Here is an 18,783-nt window from a genome sequence, read left to right on the forward strand (position 1 = left end):
TGTTAATATAATAATATAGTAGGTTAATATTAAGTATATAATACTATATATTATGATTGCTATATGCCGCATCAATGGTATTGCAGTAAGAATTGCCCAGCTTAATGAAAATGAACTTTGATGAAACCATGTTGGAATGAGAACTGACTTCAGCATGCAACAGTCCAACACTGCACACCACCTCTCCTGCTCTGAAAGACTGTGATAACAGATGGAACCCAAAGTCATGGGCTAAATGAACTCAATGGACATTTTAGAGGGATGGGCCATAGACGAAGGGAATGATATCTGTGTGTATATCAAGATAGGGAAAGCGGTGGTGATTAATTGGAACACATTGGAAAGGGGAGGGCCTGTGCATGACGTAGATGGTATAGAATAAGGGGTGGATACTGTCCTGGTTTCGGCTGGGATAGAGTGAATTTTCTTCCTAGCAGCAGGCATAGTGCTGTGTTTTGGATTTAGTAGGAGAAGAATGTTGATAACATGCTGATGTTTTTAGTTGTTGCTGAGTACTGCTTATGCCAGTCAAGGACTTTTTTCAGCTTCCCATGCTCTGCCAGGCGCACAAGAAACTGGGAGGGGGCACAGCCAGAATAGTTGATCCAAACTGACCAAAGGGCTATTCCATACCATATGACGTCATGCTCAGTATATAAACTGGGGGGGGTTGGCCGGGGAGCAGCGATCGCTGCTCGGGAACTGTCTGGGTATCGGTCGGTGGGTGGTGAGCAATTGCATTGTGCATCACTTGCTTCGTGTATCATTATTATTATTATCATTATTATACTGTTACTATTATCATTACTATTTTACTTTATTTCAATTATTAAACTGTTCTTATCTCAACCCAGGAGTGTTTCTCACTCTTACTCCTCCGATTCTCTCCCCCATCCCATCGGGGTAGGGGGAGTGAGCGAGCGGCTGCGTGGTACTGAGTTGCTGGCTGGGGCTAAACCACGACAAATGTTTAGGCCTGAATTAGGGTCCTTACTTCCCACTTGAGAATTTCTATCTGTACAGGCCTCCCTGGGATCTGAAGCACTGAAGATGGGATCTGTGTGTTGTCTTAGACATTGCTGATCAATGATGCGTCATGGCAGTGTAGAAGTATGCAACGTGGGAAATAAAAGATAAAACGTTTTTGAGATCTTGGGCAAAAGTCTGAAAACTCAGTGATTACTTTCAAGTTGCTCGTGGGTATGACAGAGAATATAGATCAGGGAATGCTAGACTGCATATTAATCCATTGGTGATGGTGCCAATTGATATCTCATAACTAGATTTATCAGAAAATACTGCCCAAATTACCAGAACATAGTATTCGGTGAATTCAGAAGCATAGAAGAACATACTTGACTTGTTGGAGTGTTATTGACAGGAAACCAAGAAGTTAGGGTTAGGACTTCACCTATGTCCTAGTTTTTCTAGTATTTAAATTTATTTTACTGAAGGATTTCCTTGTTTCTTCCCCCATAAATATGCCACTTGTTTTGGAAACTCGTGCTTCCTCTGACCTTTCCCAAGCCCATACTGAGAGATGAGTTTATGTACCCCAAAATGTGTCTTTTTACATGTCTGCATGCAATTTCAGTCTTCTTGAATTCTGCGTGTTTTTCGTTCCCCTCTCCTGGAGGAGTTGTTCTTTTCTTTTCTTCCTTCAGGCTTGCCAGTATTTTGAAACCTTTTTTAAAATGAGGGATATTGTTGTACTAGAATACAGTAACTGCAGCCATGAACATTGTCATTGGTCTGTAGTCAGTTAGAGATGATGGAAGCTGCTGACACAAATATTTTTTTGGCCAGATCGATTCTTGTGTGTTCTTCTGAACATTTCTATTTCTTGTGTCCTAAAACCAGTAGGTAGAACCCCACAGAATATTCAGGGTGCTTAACAAAACAAACCCTTTGGACATGGAGATGACTTGCCCACAAAGAAATTACTGTCATGGTAATTAAAGGGTGTAACAAGCGATGACAGTATCTTCACAGATTTCCGTAATAGTCCTGTCTTCTAAAAAGACTTCTTTGGACTTGCTAATTTGTGGTAACATTATGTTTAGGTTTTATGCCATTTTTCAATAATACAATTTCAGGGAGGTTTTTTAATATGTTAAAAAAATGTCATGCTTCCTGAAGCAAGCTGTACAGGTCATTTCTGGAGATAGGGCACCAAAGCAGGTAAATCATAAGACTCCTGTCTCAAGTTGGACTGCTTTTGTGTTACAGTTCTCACAGTTTTGATAACTGAGCTGATGTATCCTGCTGTTCCCTTTTAAGGTGGCAATGTGAAAGACTAGTAGGAACCTTCTAAATAAGGTGTGATAGTTGTCTTGAAACACTTTTTTTCTACTACTGGACCCAGTATATAGCAATTTGGATATCTGTGGTCTGTAGAAAATGAAATTTGCCTTGCTAATAACTTGAAATGACAGACAGATGTATTGTCTCCATTTTTGCACCAGGAGGTGCTGGTCCTTTTTGAATCCCACAAGAAATGCACAAACTTTATCAAGAAAGATGGTATTTTATTAATGTATTAGAAAAGGTGATAGCAAGTCACAACTTAAATAACTGCTGATGCTGGGAACCCCAAGTTGATGCAGCATCAGACAGACCTCCAGTCAGGCCACAGCATACTGCAGAGATCCTGTCCATGGTGAGGTTCCCAGCATTCCCTCCCCTCAAATCCAAGCAAATAATTTTTGGAAAAGATTGTCTAATCCAAGATTTAATAACTGATAGAACCTCAGAATGAATAGGTATCTATGTATGCAAATAAATGTTTCTTTGGAATTGACACCTTTTTTTCTTTTAAACTAGATATAAAAGAGAGGTTCACCAATTATGTGCTGCTACTAATTGTATGTCTAAGAAATATGGAACAGTTCTCATGGAATCCAGGTGAGTAAACTGGTAGAAAAAATAAATACAAAATGACAAATTCTTGTGCTCTCAACAACTGTATCTCTTGCTTCTTTCCTTAATCTTGAAAGATAAGGGTAACCAGCACTTAATTGAGGAATCTTAATTTGTGAGATACCTTACATTCTCATTTTTCTATTTCTGGCTGTCTTGTAATAGGGAGTCTATCCTTTCTGCTAGAAGTATATCCTGTTATGCTACAAACATAGTTACGTCTCAAGTAGTGTCTTGAATGATTTCTTCCGAGCCCTTCCCTTTCGTTGGAGTACATTGAGGATGAAGGATCCCCTAGAGAGTTTTATTTTGTGAGATTGAAATTTGGTAGAAAATTATGTAAAAAAATTTCATTCATAATTTAATATTGATTATACTTAGGATTGTAATACCATATTGAATAGAATTTGGAGTTTATTTTATTAAAACTTTGTTTTAATAATTTTGACGCCTGATCTGTGTCATGTATTTTCCTTGAATGTTACCAGTCTACCTAAATTTTACCTTAAACATCTAAAACCTCAGGTGCTCTGTCTATTCCTCATACATACACCTACCATCCAGTATGTGCAAAGGTTGTCTTCCTAGTAGAGATAAATCTTTACAAAGTGAAGGCTTTAGAACCTGATCCTGATTGTGGTGTGATTGTATAGTACTGGTAAGTTTCTAGAACAGCAATAGAATGAGCAAGAACTTGCACATTACATGCTGAGTGGTAATGTAAAGTTAGACTCTTCAGGCTCCTGAGGATTTTTCACTGTTGAGCAAAAGCGTTATAATTTTTGTTTTGTATACTGACATAAAATTAAATGGCCTAACTTGTTTCTTCCCAACCTTCAGATCATCTTTGGGTGTTATTCCCAGATGTTTGCATGGTGGTCGCTTCAGAAATTGCGGTGGATATTGTGAAACATGCCTTTATAACAAAATTCAATGACATCACAGCAGATGTAGGTATCCTGTTTGGAATGCTGAGTGCTATTTTAACTTGTAGATTATTTTGCTAATTTTTTTTAAAATATTAAAATTGATTCCAGTGCAGAAAATGTAAAAATTGTTATTTTCGTATTTAGAATATCATTTGGGAGAACTTGGTAATTTCCTGATACAGTATGCTTCTGAGGATATTTATAATGTGGAACAAACACCTCTGCTTCTAAATGAGTAGTTCCAGATCCATAAATTTATTGAAAGTGTTATGTAACAGTTCACATAATAACTACAATTCAAATAACTGGCAGGCCATTTTGTGAAGTGATCACTAGTTAAATTGACAGAAGGTTACTTGTTCTACAGTCTGGACAGAGCGTGTACCTTTTCCTAACAGAATGGATTATAGGTTAAAATTCAGGCTTTAGGAAAAACAGATATTGTGAGGCTGCTGAATCTCTGTTCCTGCATCTATGTTAAAGGTGCAATCTGAAATCAGAGGTACATTTTTCCACTGTCTGTGGAGCACTAATATGAAGTAGGTTTTGTTAGTTTTCCACTCCTGAAATCTCTTAGGCTCTGTGTGTGTATGTATATTATATACTATATTATAATATATTATGCAATCTGTCTTTTAAAGTAGTAGATGAGTTTACTTTTAGTGTGTTGCGGAATGATACGTTGGCCACTTGTCTTGCATGTTGTGTGAATTCACATGCACTTGATAAATTTGAAGAGATGGGTGAGCGTTTTTTCACTATTAAAACCACTTTTCAGGAAATGAGAACTTGGAAGTGCTATCTTTTTTCAGCATCTCTAAAGTAGCTACATGTATGGTGTAGAAACAAGGACCTGGGGGTGTTGGTAGACAGCCAGCTGAACATGAGCCAGCAGTGTGCCCAGGTGGCCAAGAAGGCCAACAGCATCCTGGCTTGTATCAGGAATAGTGTGGCCAGCAGGAGCAGGGAGGTGATTGTCCCCCTGTACTCGGCGCTGGTGAGGCCGCACCTGGAATACTGTGTCCAGTTTTGGGCCCCTCAATACAAGAAAGACATTGAGGTGCTGGAGCATGTTCAGAGAAGGGCAGCGATGCTGCTGAAGGGTCTGGAGCACAGGCCTTATGAGGAGCGGCTGAGGGAACTGGGGTTGTTCAGCCTGGAGAAGAGGAGGCTGAGGGGAGACCTTATCGCTCTCTACAACTACCTGAAAGGAGGTTGTAGTGAGGTGGGTGTTGGTCTCTTCTCCCAAGTAGTTGGCAATAGGACAAGAGGAAATGGGCTCAAGCTGCGCCAGGGGAGGTTTAGATTGGATATTAGGAAAAATTTCTTCACGGAAAGGGTAGTCAAGCATTGGAACAGGCTGCCCAGAGAGGTGGAGGAGTCATGAACCCTGGAGGTGTTCAAAAAACGGGTAGATGTGGCACTCTGGGACATGGTTTAGTGGGCATGGTGGTGTTGGGTTGATGGTTGGACTGATGATCTTAAAGATCCTTTCCAACTTTAATGATTCCTAGTTTTTACTTTCATTAAAAAATAATCCAGCCACCAAGCCAGGAAACATGAAATTATTACTCTGCCCTTAGTTTGTTTAGTGGTGAACTTGGTAGTGTAGATTAATGGTTGGACTGGATGATCTTAAAGGTCTTTTCCAACCTAAACGATTCTATGACACTATGATTCTGAGTTTAATAGATGTACTTAATAAGCTCCCTTATGCCAGAGGCATTTATGCATGCCCTACTTTCATAGAGAGATTGTGGAAAAGAGCAATAACGAAGTCATGATAGCAAAAAATGTAGTATGCTTCAGTGTGCTGGAACAGCTGGAGGATGGGGGTAGTGAGTGACAATTTTGCAAGGTTTATTTAACAAAGTTTGTATTTTTTGTATGAAGTTCTAAAGATCTGTGGTTGCTAGGTTAGACTTTTTTCAGAAGTTTTGAACACCTGCAGTGTAAGTTGCCCTGCCATTTCTCCTTAAAACAGATGCTTTTCTGTCTTAATATGCAGAATTGTTTTAAAGAGAAAGAAAAGCTTCGTTCATCTTCTGATACAATATGCTTTTTTCATGGGATCACTTGCTTAGTATTTAAGTAAGCGCTCTCATTTGTTTAATTTGATCCCAGTGCTACACTTAAAAAAAATTATGAACTGTAGGAAAAAAGTAAACATGATTTCCTCCTTACTTTGTTTCTCACGATCCTCAAGTTCAGTAAATGCTTTATAAAGTCTCATTCAGTTCCTAAACATAGCATGATGTTGTTCATATATATATATGCAAGTTACTTTATTGCAGAAATACAGGCTCATCTGTTGAAGGATGCAGTTAGACCTCAGAAAAACTGGCTTTGACTCCTTCAGCCTGTGCATAAGTGTTTATACTATTTTTACAGAAATATTTCATTAATATCTCTGTTGCTTCTTTAAAGTGTGAGAACAAATTAATCACATATCCAATGTGCTGGATTTTTTCCAGGTCTACAGTGAATACAGAGCCAGTCTTGCATTTGACCTTGTTAGCAGTCGACAGAAAAACGTAAGCCTGAGAATAAAGGCATTTTCTTCTATTAACTAACATAATTGTTATGGGGGGGCCTATTGGAACAAATACTTAAAGAAATACATACAGAACCGTTATCCTCCTACAGCACTGAAATTCTACTCAGCTTTTTTTAATAAGAGATAACAGGAATATTTCCTTCTGACTTCTATTCTTATTTTTATCCAGTTGTTCAGGTCAGTTCAAGTTTTATTTAATACATTGTTGAGAAGTCTCTTCTAAATACACTTATAGTCAGGGGTTGGTTGTAACAACTTTGACATTTTTGAGATATATGGGAAGTACGTAAGCTTAACAAGATGTTCTTGAGATAATTTTAAATTGCTGTTGTTTTTGCTTTAACTGTGGTGGATCAAAATACAGTATTCATTGGGCATTTATATTATTTCTTCACAGACAGCATGCACGGATGTATAGGGATGTTTGTACTATGCATGTTACTGTTGTGGTATGGGTATTTACAGAACACACAGACTGCTTGTGTTTTTCATTAGTACTATTTTTTGGAAGACCATTTACTGCACACCTTTCCTGGATCAGTCTCTAACTATTAGTGAGTGCTCAGGATGAGTGCTCTAACTGTTAAATGAACTTTATTATAATAATTTATGTAGCTTTCTTGGGCATGTTTAATAGCTATTGCTAGGAATGCAGTAGTTATACCTCATGAAGAAGTTACACACCTTCAATTACAAATAATTAATTCTGAATAATTTGTTGATTAAAAAAAACAGTTTATTAGTTCTGAAGACTCCATTACTTTTCCTAAGGATCCTCTGTGGAAAATGGGGTAGCATCATATAGGCACTAACTTCGGCATGACGTTCAATACTGCGTGAAAGCTGTCCTGCAAAGTAGTTGTGTTTTGAGAGTTCAAATGTAAACATATTTTCAAAATGATTTTAACACAGTTATCCTGAGGCTAATTATGGATGTTTGTAGAATGATTTAAAATTGCTAGTGTCATGGATAATAGGTCTTTTATCCCTGTTACGGGTTTTTCTGTACAGTATTTGAGGATCAAAGTCAAATAAATACAAAAAGGTCTCTAAGCTAGTAACAATGTACTGATGAAATATCATAGCGTGTTTGGATTCAGTGTCCTAATTGCTCTTAGTTTAGAGATTTGTATTATATTCCAGTTGGTCTTGATTTAGAACACTGAAGAAACAGCTAATCTTAGTGGTCATGATAATATTACATTTTTGTCTGAGAGTACAGCTATCTGCGTTTGAATTTTAAAATGTGAATAGGTACACTTTATACCAGTATAGTGTTTGTTAGCAGAGACTGATTCTTATCTAGAGGGTGTACCAAGCTGAAATAAGCTCATTCCTTTGCATAAATAGTTCATTATTCTTCCTCTTTTTTTCCTAGGCATATACAGATTATAGTGATTCTGTTTCCAGAAGAATGGGTTTCATTCCTCTTCCACTGGCTGTTTTAGTAAGTTGTATCTTTCCTATCAGTTTTCTGTTAATAAGTTCTCACTTTGAGAATACATGCCTGTGCGATGGCTAGCTAATTTTGAGGTTTTGAGGATGAAAGTACCTTAAGTAACTAAAATGATGCTCCAAGGTTGAGTTAGCATTCAGTATAACCTGTATCACATACTCATTATGACTTCACGCATGTGTTACTGTTTATCAACCTTTCATAAAAATTGAATATGTATTAATTTTGCAGAATTTGTATGGACTTTAATTGTAGCAGTGGAATTAAACTACATCTGTGCTTATTAAACACTTACTCCTTTTGGCAATTATCCTGTTCATTCATTCGGAATAGTTAAAGCAGCTGGTTGCCAGAAGGTTAGCAGTAGTGTACTAGGTTTTTTTGGTTTTTTCATAGGAGTCCTTGTGGTTGTCCCTGTAATGGTATGCGTAATGACTAAGTTTTCTTTTGTATAGGGCACTGAGCTTCTGAGCTGTTGTAGACTGTATGATTCTGAAATAGTTGACCCTGTTACGTGGACATGTTGCTATAAAATGAGTCACTTTATTACTGGAATTGTGTCCACATGCTGTCTGTTCTGAATTAACTATTGCAGAATGTTTTCTGTAAATAGCTGCTCTGACTTTCCCCATAACACACATGTAGATAAGCAGTAGTTACCATAATACTGGGAATGTGTCCTTGCTTTGCCAGCAAAGATGCTAATTTATAATTTTCCTGGAATAATATCAATATGAATTAACTTTTAAATGTAATGTTCTCCCATAGAGATGGGGAAAAATACTATTGACAGGTTTTGCCTAGTTTTTATCCAGAATTTAAAACAAACAAACAAAACAACCAAAAAACCAAAACAACTATGATCATAGTCATGATTTCTTTTATAACTAAGTGAAGTACATCCAGTGAGAATTCGATTGAAATGCATTTTTCAAGTTAATTGTGTTCTGATATGATATCCTGGATACTAATAGGTTTAAAACAAAATTAAGCACTTTGCTAACTTGGAACCCTAACTGTGAAGTTAGGGTTACTGAACTAAAACTGAGGTTTTACTGAAGTAAAACTGAGATGTCGGGATCATTTGTTACTGAAACTTGGGACTCATATGCCCAAGCCACAAAGCAGTTTTGTATTCAAAATGTTAGCATAGTGCAAAACACTGATTCTGTTTTACTGCATCAGCATCTCCTGACATTTTCCTCAAAAACTGTTAACTCAGCTTCCAGCCCTTTTCTGTTGGGGAGGGTTTTTTCGCTTGTTATTTTACTGGGAAGTCAGTGGTGAAGGAAACATTATCAGACTGTGGTTTTGGCAAAGTTGCAACTAATATAATGCTTATTCAAACCAAGATCTTGAATAGTTAGTGCTACCAAGGGGAACATTAGAATAAATTTCCATTAATGTAAATGTTCTACTTTTGTCTTGACTTTACCAAATAAGAAATGTCTGTTAAAATATTCTATTAATAATTGTGTGCTATATGTTTTAACTGTTTAATTTTTATCCTTAAAACAGCTCATGAGAGTCGTAACAAGCTCAATAAAAGTACAAGGAGTCTTAGCTTATGTTTGTGTTGTGCTGTTCTACTGTGGGTAAGTAAATGCACACAATTGTAAAGTATTTACCATTATTTGATCAGATATATGAAAAAAGCTTCTGTTGATACTTCTAGGTATAAGTGTAAACACATTTTATGTTCAGTAGGACATAGATATAAAATGCTTAGGCTCATAAACTGAAATTGAGAGCACAGATTGGTCCCTAAGTACTGTAACTGCATTGGGGGATTATAGCCCTCAATAAGTAACTTCAGTAGTGAAAATAACTAGTGGAAAAATTATTGAAAGAAATTGTCAGACAAGCACCATAACTCTGCATAAAAGGGGAAATTGAATTTTAAGGAATGAAACTTTTTGTGAAAAAAACGAAGATTCAATATGCCAACAAAAATAAGCAGTTTAAGTGCTCTGAGCAGTTCATGAATTCTTCTCTCTGGTAGTTAAATGCAAGGTTTCTTTGTATTAGGAAACTGTGGTATGAAAAAAAAGGAAAGGCAAGGCTCACCTTTCTGGGAAGGGTGGGTTCAGTAAGTAATCTTAGTTAAGGAATATGATGTCCTGTGGTAATTTGTTTTCCAAAACTGATTATTTGCAAGTATTCCTTCACTACCAAGTCAGTTTATACTTGTGTTATCCTTAACTTCTCACCAATCCGTATGTACTTCTGAGATGCGTTTAGTTGTACTTTAAATCCATTCTAGTTTGCCTGTCTTGAGGCATTTGCTGTAGACTATATGGGGATGACCAGTTTCTAGGAAAGCTGCATACTGAACTGTGTCAGCGTTTGTTGTCTCTCAGTACAGATTGATATTGGAGTCCTCCTAAAATGATCATAAAGAAATAAGTGATGCAAATTGCTGCAGCACAGAGAACCTGCTTACAGTAGTGTGGGAATATCTCTTCTAATGCCCTACCATGTTGTGTTTGTAATGTGAAGGCAGCAAGACTTGGGAAGTAAAAGACTTCTGGGTCTGGGGCGGTGGTTCAGCAGGTACACTGGAAGAGAGGAGGCTGCTGTTTCACAATACTTTATGAAAAGAATGGGATTACTACCCATTTTTTTATGAACAGGTAGACTCTCATCTCTAGTCTGACTTCAGGCTGCAAAAAAGTAGAATTTGGTCTGATGTGTCTAGTCCACATCAGCATAGAGACACATCTCTTTAGTGTCGGATAACTAGGACTTTGATATATTGCATATAGGCCAAATATTAAAATGTTAGCGATATTCCTCTGCACCATACTTTGATTTCTTCCCCAGTGTACCACATCTGTGCCCATGTTCTTCCTAAAGCCAGCTCTATATATTTGAAACCACTAGCTTCTGATAATCACATTCAAGCTGTGGTATAGCAAGCTCAGCACCTTCATTCTGCTCGGTGGTTTTTCCCTTTTCCCAATATATGTAATATTTCCCTACGTCTACCATTCCACTGCTGCAGCCCAATCCTGGATTTTTCCCTGTCTCTGTGGCTTGGAGGATGGAGGGCGGGAAGAAGTAATGTGATTAACACAAAGGATTAGATGCTGCTCTTTGATGGCATAGGTCACAAGAGTAAATACATTTTGGTTTATTTTGTTCTTATTGAAAAGTGAGAACAGATTTGTACTTCTGCCATGTAACTCACCTCTTGCGTCTTTAAAGTAATTTGTGTTCTGAACATAAATTTCAGCTTTTCATCAATTGGTATAGCACAGATAGGCGAGAAACAATATGATAAGTATGAAACAGTTAACTGGGCAAAGGATTGAGACTGTAATGTGGAGGACATTGTTTTATATTGATATTTAACAACTGTAATACTGTAAGCTATACTATTAAAGAGTCTTACTCAGCATATGAAACATGAGTTTTCTTTTTCTAGAGTATTGAACAATGGCAAACTGACATTGTTGTTAGAAATTTGAGCCTGGTGTGGACTGGCAGAAAAGAATAAAGGAGAATCGCTAGAAACTCTTGCATAATTATCCATGAGAAGCTGGAACTGATACATTAAAGTGTTGATTTATGGCCTTTTCAACTTCTGGTCTCATTAAATCAGAGTCAAATCATGCTGTAAACACCTGCTCTCTTAGAACGAAAGCATGTAACATAGAAAGTGTAGGAAAAACACCTGTAAAACTTAGTAAAAATGGAGGAGAGCTTCTCAACTTGCAGAAACAAAATCTGTCGCAAGAACCTAATAAAATTGTAGAGAATCACGGCTTTCAACCTGTATAAAATGGTATCTTCTTTGTAGTTGCTTGGATACTAAAATGTCAGTGTCTTCTGAGTACTGAAAGCAGTCTGCTCTCCTCATTCTTCCATTTCTCTAAATTTCTTCTACAAGTAAATGTGTTGCATAGAATTCCCTTAAAAGTGCAGTGTACTTTGGTTTTCTGTTTGACAAGTTCTGATTACATTAATGCAGTGAGAGACAGCGAAGCTGCTGCTGAAGTGTGCTTGGGTCACTTTATGATAAAGCAGTTAGACCCCGCTCCATGGATCTGTGAATGTTCCCTTCAAGTCTTTGTTTTAGTCTGTTAGTGATATACATAATAAACAGATTTTCAGAGAGTAGAGAATGGATTTAGAGTCTGCATTTGGTTTACTTCTGTTACATAGCTTGATTTGTGTAGAGAATATTTATATTCATCCTACAGAGAATAGATCACTTTCTCTTTGTTCTGTAGTGAGCCTTCACCTCTACTTTCACCCCTGGAGTGGACACTGGTCTGCGTGTCATGTAATACTAGTAATGGAACTTAGATTTTACAAAGCTCATTTGAGTTGTAAATCTAAAAGCACTTGATGGTAGATGAGACCTTCCTGTTCTTCAAATGAGAAGACAGGTATAAAAGGGACTTCAGTGATTTGCTGAAGTTTGTGCTGCAAATTAGTGATAACAGAAAAGGAATCTGCCATCAACTGGACTGTGTTATGATGGTAATGCAGGGCTTCCGCTTTGTATTTGTTGAGTTTTATGGACTGTCTTTTGTGATGTTAAAAAAGACTTTTTATCATTAGCCTGTAATTTGTGAAAGCTAGATATGTGCTGTCTTGTGGCTCGAAGTCCACTAGTGATCCTGTGCCAAGGCTGGGCACACTTAAGGCTACTGTTTTAACAGTAGTTATCCTGGTTTCAGCTGGGATAGAGTTAATTTTCTTCCTAGTAGCTCGCATAGTGCTGTGTTTTGGATTTAGTATGAGAATAATGTTGATAACACACTGATGTTTTAGTTGTTGCAAAGTAGTGCTTATGCTAAATCAAGGACTTTTCAGCTTCTCATGTTTTACTGACTGAGAAGGCTGGAGATGCGCAAGAAGCCAGGAGGGGGCAGAGCCAGGACAGCTGATCCAAACTGGCCAAAGGGCTATTCCATACCATATGACGTCATGTCAGTATATAAACTGGGGGAAACCTGGCTGGGGGACGGCCACTGCTCAGGGACAAACTGGGCATTGGACGGTTGGTGGTGAGCAATTGGTTTTCATTTGCATCACTTGTCTGTCTTGGGGCTTTATTTCTCTCTTTCTCTCTGTTATTTTCCTTTTCATTATAGTTGTTGTTGTTGTTATATATTTTATTCCAATTATTAAACTGTTCTTACCTCAACCCACAAGTTTTCTCACTTTTAGTCTTCCAATTGTCTCCCCCATCTCACTGAGGGTGGAGTGAGTGAGCAGCTGTGTGGGGCTCAGTTGCTGGCTGGAGTTAAACCATGACAGTAGTGCATTTAATTCGGACTTGTACTGTTGAGGGCCCTTTTTAGTTCTGTGTTTAAATATTTGATGTATTAAATAGTTATAGTTGCCTAACTGTCCTTGTAGTCCTTTTGTTAAACTATAATAAAATGTGATGTTTTTCTCTAGATGCCTTCTGGGAAAAAAAAAAAGAAAAATTAAAGCATTGAATCTGAAACAAATTGTTAGGAAAAAGTAAATTACCTTTTGATCTTGCTATTGAAGGGATTTAATTTGTTAGCTAATCCTTCCAAGACAGCAGTACCATATGCAATTATTTTAATGTGAATAATTGCAGTATGAATAATATGCATTTATTTTAATATGCTAATGCAAATATGTAAACAAATACTTTCATTTTTTCAGGTTAATATCTCTAAAAGTTCTTAACAGTATTGTATTGCTGGGGAAATCATGTCAATATGTAAAGGAGGCAAAAATGGAGGAGAAATTATTCAATCCTGTCTTGACTGCCACCCCAGGGAAGCCAGCTGGCAAACAGCAAAGCATGTTTAAATCTACCCAAGGTAAGGCTAACTGCCTTGTGTTTTTTTTCAACTGTAATAATAATGGCTTTCAGACTAAACCTAGTATTAAACCAGATGTATGACATTGTTTGCTGCACAGTAACCCTGTTGCTGGACCTTAATTGTGCCATATCACAGCTGTGAAGACAAGTCTGTAAATGTAACAATTTATTGCTTTTAGTTCATGCATCTTTTGGTTATAAATACTTGTCCATCTGGTAAGATCCCACCCACCCTGATATGTGGAGGTGATAGAAACATCAGAACAGTAGCATGCTTTTGTTTGAAAATCATATTCATAGAATGGTTTGAGGTCAAAGGGACCTTTAAAGATCATCTAGTCCAACCCCCTCTGCCATGTCGCTACGTAAATAAGTAAATACTTACACATCATTTCTGGCAGTGCTGCAGTTTAATAAGGAAGCAATCTGTGCATTTCTTATTAAATTAATGTAAAACATGGCACACAATAGATACAATTACTTACAATTGTTCATGAACACATGAATGAAAAGCTTTATGAAGTCCCAATAGGAATTTCAGCTGGCCTCTACTCGCTTCATTTCAAGTCTGTGCAGCGTGTTTTTTTTCTTGTATTGGTCCTCAGCATTAGCGGTTAATACATAATTGGAATGGGGCAGCATTATATTCCTGTGACATGTTATAGGAGGAAACCATAACCTTCGTTGTTCCAGTGAACTGAATTGGACTGTGTATCTTCCTCTGTGAAGAGCTCAATGAGAGCCCTAGAGAACTTAACAGTGAGGCTTTTATTGTGTTCACTCAGTTGCTTGCCAAAGACTTGAACAGCTTGAAATGTAAGGTGCTTATTAGTCGTCATAGTGTCTCGCCAGCAATACTAGAGTTAAGAATCTCTCAGTGTTTCAGTCATAAATCTCTCTCACCTGTGGCAAATCACATCATGTAGAAACTTGGTGCAGACATTTATTTTTAAATAGCTTAAATTCGTGGAGTTGCTTTAGTTTCATCATGAAATAATGTAATATGAATAATTCTGCCTTTTGCATTTCATTAGGCAACTACTGTAATGATAATTTTTTACTAAAAGATTCTAGTACTACACTTGGATATGAGACTTAATAAGCTAGACTTACTTAGATGGACCCTTAAACTTACTCACAGTAAATAAATCCTAAAGACTGTTTTTAGCTGAAGCAGCAGCAGTTTTACCAGGTCAGTCAGCAGAGATGCTTATTTCCTCAAATGTAAGGATTTTGATTAAAAGTAGCAATCAAAAAGCTTTTGCTGATTTTTATTTAGAATATTCTTAACTTCCATTGGTGATGAAAAAGCTCAGTTTTTAACAGTTTTTCAAGGCTTTTTTTATACCTTATAACAGCTTTTTATTTACTAGAAAACTCAATTATGTGAAAGAATGATTTTACCTTCCCCAGCTTCTGTGTGTCTGCATCATTACTGCTGCGCTCTGCAATATCGATTAATCCCTGTGCCCCACTTACCAGCTTTTTTCAATGCAGTCCCTCAACCCATCTCTTACTAGGACGAGGGTGAGGGAATTAATCTGGTCTACTGTCTATCAGCTTATAGTGTAAGTCAATTTATTTTATTAAGAGTTTCCTCTTCGTCCACAGAAACTGTTTAAAATTTTGAAGGATAAAATTTTATACTTGCTATTGAAGGATGGAAGGTCTAATTACTGGTAATCATTTATAGGCTGACCAGCATTCTCTGGAAGCTGCTGGGTTACAAAATACCTACCTCCGTAATGAAGTTCTGCAATTAGCATTACTTGTCTCCTTTCTTGATGCAAGTTTAGTACCTTTGACTTACATAAGACTATAGAGAGTAATCCATGTACCTTTGAGTAGTAGATGGTACACTGTGAAGAGATGCTATACAGAAAGAAGTTTTTGTGGTAATTTGGATAGTGCTGCCATTCTGACAAATAACGTTCCTTTGGGCTGGTCTGCAGTACTGTCCACACTAGTCAGATTTTTTTCAGATTCCTGTAGAAATGATAACTCAGTCTTTATGAGGAGGTAGTAGATAAGAAGAATTTATTTCCTTGTCATTTGCTTCTGCATTTTGATTCTTTAAATGTTTTAACAAAATGTGGAAGCAATACATGGATATTACTTGCAAATATCTTTGGTTAATGGAGCCAGTGTTCAATTGAAGTGAGAGGCAGGAATAAAAATAGACATCTTTAATGGAACTGCTTTAGGAGCCAGTGCTACTAAAGTGTGTAGCAGTGCATGAGTCATTTATTAGCTATCCCTAGAGAAGCCAGGTTTATTGTACATATGTAGAGGATTAGGCACATCTAGTTCCCTCTACAGAGATTCCTTTTCTTCATTTCAGTAGAAAATATTTGTGTGATTCACACAATGACTGTCAAAAAATCTCTTTCCCTAAGCCAACAAAAATGAGTACGTAAACTAGAAGAATGCAGTGTATGTCCTAACATCTGCTGCATATGCTCTTGCTCCTTATCTGAACTTCTGTAGAATTCATTTTCTGTCCTTTTACCAAATTAGAAAAGGAAATCTCTTACAGTAAAACTAAGAAGAGGTAGTGGCTTCCGCAAAGCATTCTTCTGCTGCTTCTGCTGATTTGATGCAGCATACTTTTTCAGGACAGCTTTGGATGAATCTGGATGATATAGATGCTTCATTATTATCTTTGTAATTGTCTTATGTTCCAACAGGAATTTCCACAGATGAAAATGGAGCTACATCAGTTACCAACCAACCTGTGCATCAGAAGGAGAATACGCCATCTTTACTTGTAACAAGCAATTCTGATCAATTTCTGACAACTCCTGATGCAGAAGAAAAAGATATAAGCCAAGACAGTTCAGAATTAAAACACAGGTCTTCAAAGAAAGACTTGTTGGAGATAGACAGGTTTACTATTTGTGGAAACAGAATTGACTAAGATTTTTTTTTTTTTTTTTTAAATCAATGTGCTAAGGATACTGAGCTGTTGGGACAGCAGATGCTACCAGAATGGACAGTTGCCAAAAAAGGCACATAAGTATTTATTTAAAAACTTAAATTATTAATGGCAAAAAAATATTAATTTCTTTCTACAAGTAACTTGGCTTGGTATCTGGTCAGGTCAAGTAAGTGATCTTTAACTTGCCTCTTGGAAAATGTGGTGGATCGTGAGTCTCTAGCCTGGTGGCAGAGCTGCAGTATCACTTTTCTGGAAAACAGACTGGGAAAAAGCATAATCCTGTTCTGCATTATGAAATCATGCTTACAGAAGATACTACTTTTCATGAAGGTTCCTCCAGTGTAAGGATATTCCTGGAAATGTATGACAACTTGACCGGAAGCTTGCCTTTCCAGTTACCTGTTTTATTTAACATCTGCAAGCAGAATTCAAAACTTGTGCTTATATCAACAAACGCATAAAGCATTGGTACATAAAACAGTAAGTCAAGGTAGTTATTATTGTCAACAAAAATCTTTTCAAGATGTATCTTGAAAATCTTGTAATCAGAATAAAATTTTGCCTTTAAATAAAGACTTACTGCATACTATTTTATCGAAATACCAAGGAAAGATCACGGTAATGAAGGTTCTGCTTAACTGGGCAAATATGAAGCATAATCATTTCTTGTGTTGTGTGTCCTGCAAGGCAAATTATTTATAAAATTAAAAGCTGAGGATTTTTTGTTGCTGTAGGAAAAAATAATAAAGGGGCACTTCTATATCTTGAGGAAAGGCAGTGTTAATTGCAGCAAGCAACTGTTGTGTTGGAACTGTATGTATGGCATTAACGCAGCAGAAAAGAATATGACACTGCATTTTGGGTTTAACTCTGAGAAGAATGACATCTGTGTATTAACTTGGCCTGAGAACATGCCTATAAAAGCTCATACTGACAATCAAATCAGAATTATCCATTTTAATTGATTGGTTTTAGCCAAACTTGAGTAGACAGACTAGATCTATAAAAAGCATTTAAGCATTACAATGCATCTTAATTTCTAGTGTGAGATGCAGTCATGGGAGAATTGAGGAAAGATGGTTTGGAATCCTCAGACCAAGAATGGAATACATGTGAGCTCGAAAACTTAGGCTGGAGACTTGATCAGAAGAGACCCTTTAGCTAATGATAAATTCTTGATATATTGTTGAAAGACAGCATTAACTTCAAATGCCTTTCAGATATTTCAGTAAGCGCCAGTTTCACTTTCCAAGGGAAGGTATCATAAAAGTACTTCAGTGCTGAGCAAACGAAGACAAAATTTGCTCTTTGCTAATTTCATAATTTGTCAGAGTGGGAAAGCCAAAGTTTACTTGGTTTATGAACATCTGAAAGTTTAATGTATATGCTAATCCCTGAAACTTGCAGGACTACAGTAATATAGCAAATGGAGACAGCTGGACAGTTACCACGTATCTGAGCAGACTTGGTAATTAGATATCTTTGCCATATAGGTTAGCGTGGTCTGCTCTGGTGGGAACTTCTTGCTGCAGTCTTTCAGCCTCTCCGCTCCCATCAAGAGTATCTGGAGTAACTGCCAAAATCTGTGGTTACTGTTCAGGTATGAGAGTAAAAAGAAGAGGACTCGTGCTGGGGAAAAATCTTGAAATTCTTTAATTTTTCATGTATTTTGTACTAATTGGAGATGTTCACACATTGAAATTCAGATTATCTGTCAATTTGCTGTATCTTATTTTTTAATTATTTAGCAGTTGCTGAAGGAAGCTTGGAATTGCTATCCTTTTTTTCTGTTGAATGACGTTCTGTATCAATTTTATAAGTGCATCTTGTGTGAAACTCAATAAAATTCAATTTTGTAATATTTGTTTAAAAAAGGAAAAGTTCAGTGTCAACATTTCTTTCTTAGTTTTCAGAGTTGGTGAATTTACAGTGTATTTACTGTCTTAAATTCCAATTTCCATAAAGTAAGATTCTTGCAAATGTGGGACATGAATGTGCATAAGAACTGGGTTATCAGTGGCTTTACTTCTGATTTATTTCTGTAGCAGTTGGTTATTGCTGCTTGTAGGAAGAAGGTATTGATGCCAACCTACTATTAATTTGTTTTTTAAAGGCAAAACCCAGGTAAATGAAAAAATATTATGTCTTAAGGGAGTTGTAATTTATGTA

At 36.8% G+C, this 18,783-nt stretch overlaps 1 protein-coding gene across 6 annotated transcripts in view; it reads left to right on the forward strand.

The window, feature by feature from the left end:
• The window catches only part of TAPT1 (transmembrane anterior posterior transformation 1), a 58,599-nt gene extending 40,114 nt beyond the window's left edge, over nucleotides 1-18,485 (forward strand). For all 6 annotated transcript variants that reach the window (XM_075709901.1, XM_075709902.1, XM_075709903.1 and 3 more), the window contains 7 exons: nucleotides 2,824-2,904; nucleotides 3,760-3,869; nucleotides 6,323-6,382; nucleotides 7,784-7,852; nucleotides 9,380-9,456; nucleotides 13,514-13,674; nucleotides 16,364-18,485. In XM_075709901.1, the coding sequence (XP_075566016.1) occupies nucleotides 2,824-2,904; nucleotides 3,760-3,869; nucleotides 6,323-6,382; nucleotides 7,784-7,852; nucleotides 9,380-9,456; nucleotides 13,514-13,674; nucleotides 16,364-16,593 (788 nt within the window). In that variant the 3' untranslated portion in view covers nucleotides 16,594-18,485. The remainder of the gene's footprint in view (nucleotides 1-2,823; nucleotides 2,905-3,759; nucleotides 3,870-6,322; nucleotides 6,383-7,783; nucleotides 7,853-9,379; nucleotides 9,457-13,513; nucleotides 13,675-16,363) is intronic.
• Nucleotides 18,486-18,783: the final 298 nt, after the last annotated feature.

Source organism: Pelecanus crispus, chromosome 4, assembly GCF_030463565.1.
Source record: "Pelecanus crispus isolate bPelCri1 chromosome 4, bPelCri1.pri, whole genome shotgun sequence".
Taxonomy (NCBI): Eukaryota; Metazoa; Chordata; class Aves; order Pelecaniformes; family Pelecanidae; genus Pelecanus; species Pelecanus crispus.